Source organism: Orycteropus afer, unplaced genomic scaffold (assembly GCF_000298275.1).
Source record: "Orycteropus afer afer isolate SDZICR_OR568_19922 unplaced genomic scaffold, OryAfe1.0 scaffold00074, whole genome shotgun sequence".
Lineage (NCBI taxonomy): Eukaryota > Metazoa > Chordata > Mammalia > Tubulidentata > Orycteropodidae > Orycteropus > Orycteropus afer.
In genome coordinates, this window is record NW_006921661.1 from 11,815,395 (window position 1) to 11,828,752 (window position 13,358).

The following is a 13,358-nucleotide window of genomic DNA, read 5'->3' on the forward strand; positions in this document are numbered from 1 at the left end:
TTGGACAAGATGGCTTACTCTAAAAAATGATAGAATCCCTGTTGTATTTCCAAGGGAATGTAATCCTCTCCAGTTCTCTAACTAAGATTCCACTAGACTAGAGGTGAGAAATATATTTTCTGTGATTAGAAGTGGCTGTCTGAGGCTCTTGAATTGAAAATAATTCTGAGACCACATCTAGGCTCAGGGGAAATGAAGGAGGGTCATGATGGAGTAGAAGCATAGACATGTGCACTGGATATTTCTACCTCTGCCCTAGATACAAGATCTCTTGCACACTATGAGAGTGTGATGGGTGGGAATGGATGACTTCCTTGGGGTGGGTGGGTGAGAGGACTAAATAATTCATGTTTAATATTAAGTATGTCTTAGTTATGCCATTGGCTTCTGAATCAGCAGTTTTTAAAATATTGATTAGAAAGAGGGAGGAAAAGAAAGAAGCAGCAGAAGAAATTTTACTAATGGATTGTCACTATAGTGTGTTTTAAACTGAATATGACTTATTTGTACTTAGGTATGCCATTGTCCCCTATAGTAGATAACTCATCTTGGAATAGCATTTGAAGGACTCAGAGCTCTCTTACACTCCTTGACCCCATGTAAGTTTAAAATGGCTCTAAAATTAAAATGATACAAGGAAGTCACATTCTAATATATTGTTACTCTCTATCACTGTATCTTTAGGAAGGAGGCCATCAGGATCCTACTGGTTCCTTTCCCATGTCTATGTCACATTGGCTTCATGGCAGATTATAATCATTCCAACTTCCAACACCTTTATTTTACCTTAACTGGAATTCCAGGGCTTGAGCAAAAGTATTATTGGATGGCATGCCCACTGGGGGCTATATATGTCATTGCCCTTTTTGGCAATGGCATCATCATCTCTACCATTAAGTCTGAGTCATCACTGCATATTCCTATGTACTACTTTCTGTGTATGCTAGCATTGGCAGACATGGGACTTGCCCTATGTACTTTGCCCTCAGTGCTTGGCATATTCTGGTTTAACTACAAGTTCATTGCTTTTGATGCCTGCCTAGTCCAGATGTACTTCATCCACACTTTCTCAGCCATCGAGTCAGGTGTGCTGGTGGCCATGGCCTTTGATCGGGTTGTAGCAATCTGGAACCCTCTTAGGTACAGCACCATCCTGACCAACGGTGTGGTCTGTAGGACTGGAGCTGTCATTTTGATCAGAGCAATCTGTGTGGTCTTTCCGGTGCCTTTCCTCATCAAAAGGCTCCCTTTCTACCACTTCAACATCCTCTCTCACTCCTTCTGCCTCCATCAAGATGTCATGCGCCTCGCCTGTGCCAGCACTCGCGTCAACAGTCTGTATGGCCTCATTGCTGTCATCTTCACTAAAGGTTCTGACTCTCTCTCCATCCTCCTTTCCTATGTGTTCATACTTCGAACAGTAATGGCTATTGCCTCAGGGGAGGGGCAGCTGAAGGCACTCAACACTTGTGTTTCACACATATGTGCTGTACTCATCTTCTATGTGCCACTCATTGGAGTGTCTGCCATTCACCGTTTTGGAAAGCACCTTTCCCCACTGACTCATGCCCTCATGGCTGATGCATACCTTCTTGTACCCCCTGTGCTGAACCCTATAGTCTATACTGTGAAGACCAAGGAGATACGGAGGAAGATCATCCAGATATTTGTTCCAACCAAGGTGACTGTGGAGCATTAAGTTCAGCCAGTTTGAGAAGGGAAGCCTATTCTGTAAATGCTCAATTATGACTGTCAGAAATAAAAGTTTATATTTTTCGTATTTTCTGTGTGATTTAAATTGAACAGAGATAGTACACTTTCCCCATTCTGCACCAAATTGCCCTTTACCTGGTATAGAAAGAGTGGCATCTATAAGAACTTCTCAATGTGCCGTAGTCCCACATTTCTGCCTTAGTATAGAACAGCTGAAGTCAAGGAATACTATAGATTACATTTCTAATAACTCCTTTGAACAAAAATATACCATGTGTTTTATAACTCTTCAATTCAAGCTTGCTCAATTAATTTAATTTAACATCTCAGTTCATGAGTTAGGAGTATCTTCCATTAACGTAGTAGGGAAAAAAGATCTAAACTTATTAAATAGTAAGAGAACAACAGCTTATAAACATTATTGAAATAAAATATGAATCAGAAAAGCATCAAATTTTAGGATTAAGAGTATCAAACTATAGAAATGGTCAGGGGTCAGCCATGCTGTGCTGAGATCAGAAGACTGCAGGAGGAGTCTTAGCTCTTCCATGTGACACCTGTATGGCTGTCTTAGTCACAATTCCCTTATTTTAAAAATAGGACTAATATCACTTGACATCCAATATTGTTATGAATTAAATAGAACAATATAAGTAAATATTTTTTGTAAGCTATAAAGAGCTGGAAAACTATGATAAATGTTCAATATTATTGAATGTACAAGAATAAGCAAATGTGTATCAAAAAAAAAAAAAAAAAGAAAAAAGAAAAAAAACGACACATCGTGACCCCTGCTTGGGTTTCTGGAGCCTTATCACTACAGAAGTAGATCACTCAATCTTCCTTCCGAGAAGTGGCTTGTGGGTTTGAACTGCCAGCTTTCTGGTTAGCAGTCAAATGCCTTAGACATTATGCCACCAGAGTTCCTAATGTGTATAGATTATCCATTAAGTAAAACACAGAGCCAGCACATTTTATATTTTATCTTATTTGATGATTACAACATACTTATGAGAAAAATTGTTACACACTGCTTCTAGATGGAGACATTGAAGCACAAAGCAGTTGATTTGTTGGTCAAAGATCACCCAAGTAAATTTCCTATCGAATGTGGGGCACCCTAAATCATGGGCGATAGATAAATTAAGTAGACAGATAAGGAAGACACCCATAGTAGGTGTTCAGGAATTATTATGGGTTTTAGTTGAAGGCCAACAAGGTACAGGAAGTAGAAAGCAAAAGGCACACATGTAAAAATTGAGGTGCCTGTGTTCCTTTACATGGTCAGAATTACTTTTGGTAAAATATTCACTATTTGATAGCTAAAATCTAACACATTCTTTGCAACTTGGGTGGAGAATGTCATTATCTTAAACTCACACTGGTGGCTACTTTAAAGTTCATTAAGGTAGACTCAAGCTTAGCTAAGATTAATTCAGTAAACCCTCATGTACATGAAAATAATATTTCCATTTAAATACTTCTTCCATTTAAATACTGCTTTCATGTACATGAAGATTTAATTAATCTTAGACATGCTCATAAAAAATCAATATATATATATATATATATAGAGAGAGAGAGAGAGAGAGAGAGAGAGAGAGATTTTTTAAAAAATGCACTGCTGTCAAGTGGGATCTGACTCATAGCCATCCCTTCTTGGGTTTCTGAGGCAGTATCACTACGGAAGTAGATTGCCCCATCTTCCTTCTGAGGAGTGGCTGGTGGGTTTGAACACCAGTAACAGAATCAGTAGCAATAGTAATAGCTACATACTTTATTATTATTATTTTACTAAATAATAGCCAGCATATCTAGTATTTTATATAGTATCTCATTCATGCCAGAATAACATTGCCAGAATCCACCACTTGTCTATCAGCCTTCTGGTTAGCAGTCAAATGCCTTAAGCACTATGCCACTAGAGCTCCTATATATATCTATAGATAGATAGATAGATAGATGTATATACACATTATACATATACATATTAATTCTACAAGGAACAAAGTATATATATTACATTCTTTGAATAAATAATATAAGCATAAAATATTATTTAAATCCTCCGGACTTTGTGGAGAGAGTGAAGCCTACCATTCCTTGAGGATTTTGTGAAGATTTGAGCAAGACTATCACCGCCTTGGGTGGGGAAGCAGAGAATGCAAGAGGTAATATTCATGCTGTTGTAAAGAGACTAGATAGGAATACAGCTGTTCTGTCCAAGGAGCGAGGAGTTCTGGAAGCAGAGGTGACAATATCTTCAGGAGAAAAACAATTTGCTTCTGAGAACCTTTAAGTCTTGGTTATTTTCACTCATATAGGGCATGACTGGGGAGCTCTGGTAGAATAATGCCTAAGGCACTTGACTGCTAACCAGAAGGCTGGCACTCCTCAGAAGGAAGATTGGGCAATCTATTTCCGTAGTGTACTGCCTCAGAAATCCAAGATGGGGTCGCTATGAGTTGGGTCCAACTTGACGGCACAAAACAACAACAACAGGGTATGACTGAAATCTAGAATATCGTAAAAAAATCTGGTTTAAATTCTACAATTTAGAGACAAATAGGTATGTTTCCCACAGGTATTGTCTTTAGTGCTTTAACTACATGAAGGTTGACTTCAGAAACAAAAGCATAGTGTTGAAGAAGTTTGTAGTGAGTGTGTTTCTTTACATTTCCTTTCTGCCTTCTTTACTGTCTGTCTTTAAACAAGAAAATGATGGTAGTCACAGCAGTAACAGAATCAGTAGCAATAGTAATAGCTACATACTTTATTATTATTATTTTACTAAATAATAGGCAACGTATCTGGTATTTTATATATTATCTCATTCATGCCAGAATAACATTGCCAGAATCTACCACTTGTCTATCAGATTGTCATACTGTCATGGCTTTCATGTTGCTGTGATACAGGAAGCTATGCCTTTGGTATTTCAAATACCAGCCAGGTAACCCATGGTGGATGGATAGGCTTCAGTGGAGTTTCCAGACTAGGACAGACTGGGAAGAAGGACCCAGCAATTTACTTCTGAAATATGAGGCCAGTGAAAATCTTATGGATAACAGCAGAACATTGTCTGATATTGTGCTCAGAGATGAGCCCATCAGGTTGGAAGGAAATCAAAAGATGACTGGGGAAGAGCTGTCTCCTCAAAGTAGAATCAACTTCATGATGTGGATGGAGTAAAGCTTTTAGGACCTTCATTTGAGGATGTGGCAGGATTTAAAATGAGAAGAAACAGCTGCAAACATCCATTAATAATCAAACATGAATGCAAGAAGTCTGGATCTAGGTAAATTGGAAGTGATCAAAAATAAAAGGGAACATTTGAAGATCGATATCCCAGGCATTAATGAGCAAAAGTGGACTGGTATTGGCCATTTTGAATTAGACAACCATAGGGTCTATTGTGCTGAAAGTGACAAATTAAAGAATTGTATCACATTCATTGTCAAAAGTATGATTTCAAGATATTTCCTGAAACACTGTACTATCAGCAATAGGATAATATCCACACACTTTCAAGGAAAAACTAGATAATACGATTATTATTCAAATTTATGCACCAATCACTAATGCCAATGATGAAGAAATGGAAGACTTTTACCACCTTCTGCAGTCTGAAATTGATCAAACACATAATCAAGATGCGTTGACCATTATTGGTGCCTGGACCATTATTGGTGAAAAATGGAAACAAAATATGACCTTGATAATAGAAACAACTTGGTAGATCACATGATAGAATTTTGCAAAACAAATTATTTACTCGTTGCAAACTCCTTTATCCAATAACATAAATAGAAACAATATATGTGGACCTAGCCAGACAGAATGCACAGGAATTAAATCGACTACATCTGTGGAAAGAGATGATGGAGAAGCTGAATGTCATCAATCAGAACAATGCCAGGGGCAACTATGGAACAGACAATCAATTGCTCGTATGCAAGTTCAAGTTGAAGCTGAAGAAAATTAAAACAAGTTCATGAGATCCAAAGTATATCCAGAGACCTTGAGTATATCCCACCTGAACTTAGAGTCCATCCCAAGAACAGATTTGACCCATGGAACACTAATGACCAGACAAGTTGTGGGATGACATCAGAAACATCATACATGGTCAAAGAAAAACTTTATTAACAAGACAGGAAAGAAAGAAAAGACCAAAATGGATGTCAGAAGAGACTCTGAAATTTGCTCTTGAATATAGAGTAACTAAAGGGAACAGAAGAAAAGATCAAGTAAGAGAGTTGAGCAGATTTCAAAGGATGGCTCAAGAAGACAGAGTGAAGTATTATAATGAAATGTGCAAAGACCTGGAGTTACAAAACCAAAAGGGAAGAACATTCTCAACATTTCTAAAGCTGAAATAATGGAACAAAAAAATTATGGCTTGAGTTGCAATATTGAAGGATTCCTTGGACAAAATACTGAATGATGCACGAAGCATCAAAAGAAGATGAAAGAAATACAGAGTCACTGTACCGAAAAGAATTTGTCAACATTCAACCGTTTCAGGAGGTTGTTGTTGTTATTTGCCCTTGAGTGGGAACCCGACTCATACCAACCCCTCGCTGAGTTTCCAAGGTGTTATCACTATGGAAATAGATTGCCCAACTTCCCTTCCGAGGAGCCCCTGGTGGGTTTGAACCACCAGCCTTCTGGTTAGCAGTCAGGTGCCTCATGGACAATGCTAACAGGTAGCATATGATAAGGATTAATAGTGTTAAAGGAAGAAGTCCAAGCTGCACTGGAGCATTAGATAAAAACAAGGCTCCAGGAATTGACAGAATATCAATTGAGACATTTTAACAAATGAATGCAACCCTGGAAGTGTTCACTTTTTTATGCCAAAAAATTTGGAAGACAACTACCTGGCCAAGCACCTGGAAGAGATCCATATATGTACTCATTATAAAGAAAGGTGATCTAAAGGAAAAAAAGTATCAAACTATATTTTTAACATCACACAAAATTAAAATTATGCTAAAGATAATTAGAAAATGGTTGCAGGAGTACTTCAACAGAGACCTGCCAGAAATTCAAGCTGGATTCAGAAGAGGACATGGAATAGGAGATATTGCTCCTGTCAAATGGATCATGGCTGAAAGCACAGATTAGCAGAAAGAGATGTTTACTGGTGTTTTATTGACTGTGCAAAGGCAATGGACTACATGGATCATAACAAATTATGGGTAACACTGCAAAGATGGAGAATTACAGAGCATTTCATTGTAGTCATGTGGAACCTGTACACAGACCAAGAGGAAGTTGTTCAAAGAAGCAAGGGATAAGGTACTGCTTAAAATCAGGGAAGACATGCATCAGAGTTATTTCCTTTTACCATTCTTTTTCAATCTGTATGCTGAACAAATAATCGGAGAAGCTGGACTATCTGAGTAGAACATGGCACTATGATTTGAGGAAGACTCATTAACAACCTGTGATAAGCTAATGACACAACTTTGCTTGCTGAAAGTGAAGAAAACTTGAAGCACTTACTGAGGAAGTCTAAAGATCACAGTCTTCAGTGTTGATTACACCTCAACATAAAGAAAACAAAAATCCTCACATCTGGACCAATAAGCAACATGAAGATAAACAGAGAAAATACTGAAGTTGTCAAGGATTTAATTTTACTCTGATCCACAATAGCACCCATGGAAGCAGCAGTCAAGAAATCAAAGGACATACTGCATTGGGCAAATTGCCTCTCTAAAGTGTTAAAGAACAGAGAAGTCACCTGAAGACTAAGATGTGTATGATGCAAGTGATGGTATTTTTCAATTGCCACATATGGATGCAAAATGTGGATAATGAATAAGGAAGGCTGAATAAAAATTTATTCATTTGAATTATCATGTTGGTGAAGAATATTAAATATATCATGAACTGCGAGAGGAAGGAACAAATGTGTCTTCGATGAAGTACTCCTGGAATGCTCCTGAGAAGCAAGGATGGTGAGACTCAGTCTCATGTACTTTTTCATGTTATCATGAAGGAGAAAGACATGAGGAAGTATAATTTTATTTCCAACTGAAAGTGAAACAAAACTGTGTTCAGAATGTTTGCATGCTGGAGAAATTTAAGAGTAATTCTCTGTGTTTCTCTCCATGCCTGTGTGCAAGATGTTTTATTTATTTACTTATCTATTTAGTCCAATGATAAAACCTTGTTGTTTTGTATGTAAAGTCAGCAATCACAGATCAGTTTGCTTCTCATTTGATTTTCAAATTTACAGTAAGTTATTTCTGTTTAATGGTCATATAGCTTTGAACCATTGTTTTGAATGGTGCCCTATACATTAACTGATGAAAACTGATGAACACATACCAATTTTTGGTTGTGACAGTTCTGCAATCTATGCAATAAGCAGGCTAGATGACCTTGTAAATATTCCCACATGTAGTGTATATATATATATATATATCTGTTCTACTTTAACATTTTTTGACAGGCATATAACAACTGCTAGATACTTCATTTACAAGTAATAAACTTGTTCATATGTTCAAGATCAATTTTTCTAAGACATATTATTTTAACATGTAGTTTGTATCCTGTGTTGTTTTCTATCCCATCAGGAAAACTTCTCTCCTCACTCCCACATCACCCCCATAATTCTGGGGCAAAATTTATCTTACATCTTGAAAGAGGGCTACCTTCCACTGATAGCAATGAGGTTGGATATCAGGAGCAAATAAAAGAAAAAATCAAAGTTACTTGATTGTGTATATGTCAGTATGCTTTTGAATGTTGTATGAATGGAGATTGTAGCTTTAAAAGAATGAGGAAAAGGTCATTCATAGAGGAAAACAGAAGTTAAATCTGGATACTGTGGTGATTGAGGTATATAAAGATCTTCAGAAAAAGGTAATGAAAAACAGTTTAAAATGAGTGAGGGATTAGATCTTGAGAGAGACAAAGGGAGATTCATTAGCATGGACGGCATCTTGGAGAAGGAGATTCTCTGAGGTAACTGAGTGACAAGGTGAAAACTTTGAAAAATATTGAAGAATGTGAAGGCAGATGAAGAAACATAGGGGAATTGAGAAGTAGAAGATGTGTTGTTGTTGTTATTATTTGCCACCGAGTTGGACCCGACTCATAGCGATCCCTCCTTGGGTTTCCGAGGCAGTATCGCTATGGAAGTAGACTGTCCCATCTTCCTTCCGAGGTGGGTTTGAACCTCCAGCCTTCTGGTTAGCAGTCAAGTGCCTTAGGCACTATGCTACCAGAGCTCCCGAAGATGTGGTAGAGTGCCACAAATCCGCGGGAAAATTAAAACACCGGGTATTTTAAATATTCGTAACTTACCCAAGAGAAATCAAGCTCAGGAGGATTAAGGAAAAGGTATTTGATTTGTTATTTGATTTGTTAATTAAAAGGAGTTCTGAGCCTTGAAAACTATAGTTTCCATGTAGCAATGGAGACAAAAGTCAGACTGCAGGAGATTGAGAAGGATTGCACAGTAAGAACATAGAGTATGTGTGTAGTTGGTGGGAAGAATTACATTTTTTATCTCATCACCTCCTTGCCACATCAGAAAACAATGGCATTCAGAGGACACCCTCAGCTCATTGCCTCTGTTACCACAGTATTTGAACATTGTAAATATATTCTACAATAGTTGGCTTATACTCTTTGACTACAGTGGTAGTTTTCAACTTATTTTGATCATTTATCTATACAAGGAAAAACAGAAAAAGGTACTTCTTAATATATTTATTTATTCAAAAATTATATACATGCATTCCTGTACTAATAATTACATACAGTGTAACAGATAAAGAAAAATAAACCTTTTAAAATATTAAAGTACAAATAAAAGTTCTATTTTTTTTTTTCTTCCTGTAGTTCAATTAATTATAATGTGCCTGTCTGGGGTTCATGATTTCTGTTTAGATAATTTTGGTCTTGAAACATTTATTAATGTATAATGATACTTCATACTTTCTAAACATGCACATTTCCATTGTATACAGACAAAAATGTCAAGTTATTTCCATTAAAAATGTAAATTCTATATCAAGGCTTGCAATTTTAGTCTTAATCTGTCACTCTGCCTGGTTTCATCTTGGTAAGCTGAACTTCTCACATAAAATTTCTACAATATTGAATACTATCATATTTCTTATGCATCTGTGTCTTAGAATCACCAATTCCTTCTTCCTGGAAATTGCGCACAAGGCTGAGAAACCCTAAAACATAGGTAAAATCTCAATTCATAGGTTTTAACATCAGCTAAATTTGAATATTGTTTAGAAATTTATAACCTTAACCAAGTTACTTAACTGCTCTAAATCTCACTTCCTTTCTCTGTAAAAGGAGCTCTGGTGGTGCAGTGGTTAAAGCATTCAGCTACTAACCAAAAGATCGGCAGTTTCAATTCATCAATCCACTCCATGGGAGAAAGAAGAGGTAGTCTGCTTCTTTAAAGATTTACAGCCTTGAAAACCCCATGAGGCAGTTTTACCCTACCCAGTTGCTATGATTTGGAATTGACTTGTGGCAGGGTTTTTTTTATGTATAAAATGTTGATTATGCCTAATCTTAAAGGTTGTTGTGATAATTCACTGATACTATACATAAAAGAAATTGATAATAATAAGTATCAACAATGTATATGTATATTTCTCTATAGAGAAATATGCAAGGGATTGAATGGAAGGAAGATTGGTCCATTCATCGCTGGATCCTGAGATCCTTAGCATCATAGCTGTACATCATTAGTGCTCAATGCATATTTACTGAAGAATAAATGTCTCTCCTAAATTTCAGTAGTCTGACTGTTGATTAACAAAATACTCAAAGTAAACATAGGGCCAAACACAAATGCATGTTGCATTTCACATACTCTTCCCCACACATGTATTCATAACATTCTTAAGCCTCTTCCCAGTGCTGAAATTTTTCACTTGTTCTCATACAAAACCCAGCTTAAGTTTTACTAGGTAAAAGTTTTACTAAATCTTCAGTGCAGAGCGAAATAGGACTCATGCTGGGTCTAAAAGAGTAGGCAAAGAGCACATGTTATTCTACCAAGTACATAGCATAAGATTGGAACCATTACAAATCCATAAAAGAAGTAATATTTTAAAGAAAAGGTAACCACAGATGTGTCTACTTTAATTTAATCGAATGTACCCTTCATCTAATAAACTCCTAAACATAACAATGAATATTGTTTGATCCTGTAACTGTTTCCTTTGCTCTATTTTAAGAAAAACCTCAGAAGCTGAGACCTTCAGTAGTGCTATAAGGCTACTTGAATATTTCTTGATGTAATTACCATTTCAATGACAAAGCAAAATATTACTTAATATTGTATGAATGATAACTCATCAATGTTAACTAGATTAATAGGTGACAGTTTATCCCATTATTGATGCTCATCTACTATTTTAAAGAGAAAATTTTAATTTTAATTAAGTCAGTTGCATTTTGGATTCATAGATTCCAAAACATAGAGCCAGAATTACCTGTGTTAGACTATGGGCCCTAATCATCCTTTGGGCCTGGAATTGAACTCACTCCTGCAGCTTCCAGCCAAACAATAGGCCTATGAGTTGAACAATTCCAACAGGTAGACAACGAACCATGGGAGATCACAAGGGCAGCATTTGCACAGGGAGATAGCTCAGGGTTCAGAAATGCATAGGAAAGAAGAACACAGGGAAATGTAACCACAGGGGGGAAGTGGGAAGAGAGTGGCTACATTGTGGGGATTGTAATCAAGGTCATGAAACGAAATGTGTATAAACTGTTGAATGGAAAACAATTTTGCTCTGTAAACTTTCACCCAAATCACATTTTAAAAAACTTGCAAATTAAATAAAATATAAATAAATAAGTAAATAACCTGTGTTGGATCTTTACCTTTCACCCTCAAATCTTAATCCAACTCTGCATTTTGCTGCACGTGTATAATTTGACTGCACTGTAACTGCTGAAAAATGAAATACTAAATCTCCCAAACAAAATACTAAATCTCCCAAAAAAAATCTGTTTCTATAGAGTTGATTCCAACTCATAGCCACCCTATAGGACAGAGAACTTCTGCAGCGGGTTTCCAAGGTGTAAAACATTATGGAAGCAGATTGTCACATCTTTCTCCTGCACAGCCATTGGTAGGTTCTAACCGACAACTTTTGAGTTAGCATTCGAGTGCTTTAACGACTGTGATACCAGGGCTCATTTAAAATATTCCAGTTTGTGCTTATTCTTTCTCTTACATGTGATTCCAATCCACTAGGCTCTATTTTTTTCTCCTCTTGGATACTATCAGGATGTGTCTTCGTATCTGCTTAGTCTTCAAACTATAAACAATGGGATTCAGTACTGGGGGGAGCAGCAGGTAGATATTGGCCATGAGTGTGTGCACTGCTGGTGACAAATGCTTCCCAAATCTGTGAACCATGGTGACACTAATGAGAGGGACATAAAAGAGGAACACAGCACAGATGTGAGAGAGGCAGGTATTGAGGGCTTTGAGCCTTTCAGCTTTGGAGGCAATGCCTAGCACAGTCTTCAAGATGAGCACATAGGAAAAAAGAATGATAAGAGCATCCAGGCCCAGTATGAAGATGACGGTGATGAGGCCATAAAGGCTGTTGACACGAGTGCTGGCACAGGCTAGTCGCATGGCATCTTGGTGGAGACAGTAAGAATGAGATAAGACATTGGAATGACAGAATGGTAGCCGCTTTATAAGGAAGGGCACAGGGAAAACCACACAGACTGCCCGGGTGAGGATAGCTATTCCAATTTTACCAATGACACTAGGGATGAGGATAGAAGTATAGTGTAGTGGGTCTCGGATGGCTACAAATCTGTCAAAGGCCATGGACACAAGGACTCCTGATTCTACCGCTCCAAACCCATGGATGAAGAACATCTGTGTGATACATGCATCAAAGGCAATCTCAGGGGCATTAAACCAGAAGATGCTGAGCATGGAGGGCAAGGTAGACATGGAGAGACTAACATCAGTCACAGCCAAGATAGAAAGGAAGTAGTACATGGGTTCATGGAGACTCTGAGCCACCTTGATGACAGCCAGGATGGTGCCATTTCCCAGGAGAGTTAGTGTGTAGAGAAATCCCAAGGCAAAGGCCATCCATGGGTTCTTGTTTGGCATTCCTGGGATACCTGTCAGAATGAAACTATGGTGGTTGGCAGGCGAGATATTAAAATTCATCATGGCGTTCTCAGAGCTGGGGGAGGCAGGACTCTCACACTTAGTTCACAGCTCCTAAATTGAAAATACATCTTTATGTAATGGAGGCAAATAGCTCTATAAGTACATGGGTGGAAGCAAAAGATAGCAAGTATTTAAAACAGAATCTACGTGGCTTTGTGTCACTTTGGCTTTTTGCTCCCTAGGAGAGCACATGCAATGATCTTTGTCCCCTAGGGTTTAATTTGATCATCTGGAAAATGGAGACAAGACTAAACAATGTGTTCAGATAATAGAGAATTTGGATTTCTCCTCCTTTAATAGCTCTCAAGTTTTGGAAAATTAAAAAAAAAAGAAAAGAAAAAATCATCAGCAGCAACACTCTAATACTAAATGGCATAGAGCATTTTTCTAAGTTACACTATCATTACCACACACACACACACACACACACACA

General features: G+C 37.4%; 2 protein-coding genes across 2 annotated transcripts; one reads left to right on the top strand and one right to left on the bottom strand.

Annotated features, from left to right (window-relative positions):
- Positions 1-742: 742 nt before the first annotated feature.
- On the top strand, positions 743-1,699 carry LOC103197203 (olfactory receptor 51H1-like). Its single transcript, XM_007941074.1, has one exon. The coding sequence runs from the start codon at positions 743-745 to the stop codon at positions 1,697-1,699; it is 957 nt and encodes a 318-aa protein (XP_007939265.1).
- A 10,281-nt stretch (positions 1,700-11,980) lies between these two features.
- Positions 11,981-12,925, bottom strand: LOC103197204 (olfactory receptor 51H1-like). Its single transcript, XM_007941075.1, has one exon. The coding sequence runs from the start codon at positions 12,923-12,925 to the stop codon at positions 11,981-11,983; it is 945 nt and encodes a 314-aa protein (XP_007939266.1).
- Positions 12,926-13,358: the final 433 nt, after the last annotated feature.

Bases quoted from the DNA above. Each gene is read 5' to 3' on its own strand.
- LOC103197203 (XM_007941074.1), top strand. From the start codon at position 743: ATGGCAGATTATAATCATTCCAACTTCCAACACCTTTATTTTACCTTA.
- LOC103197204 (XM_007941075.1), bottom strand. From the start codon at position 12,925: ATGATGAATTTTAATATCTCGCCTGCCAACCACCATAGTTTCATTCTG.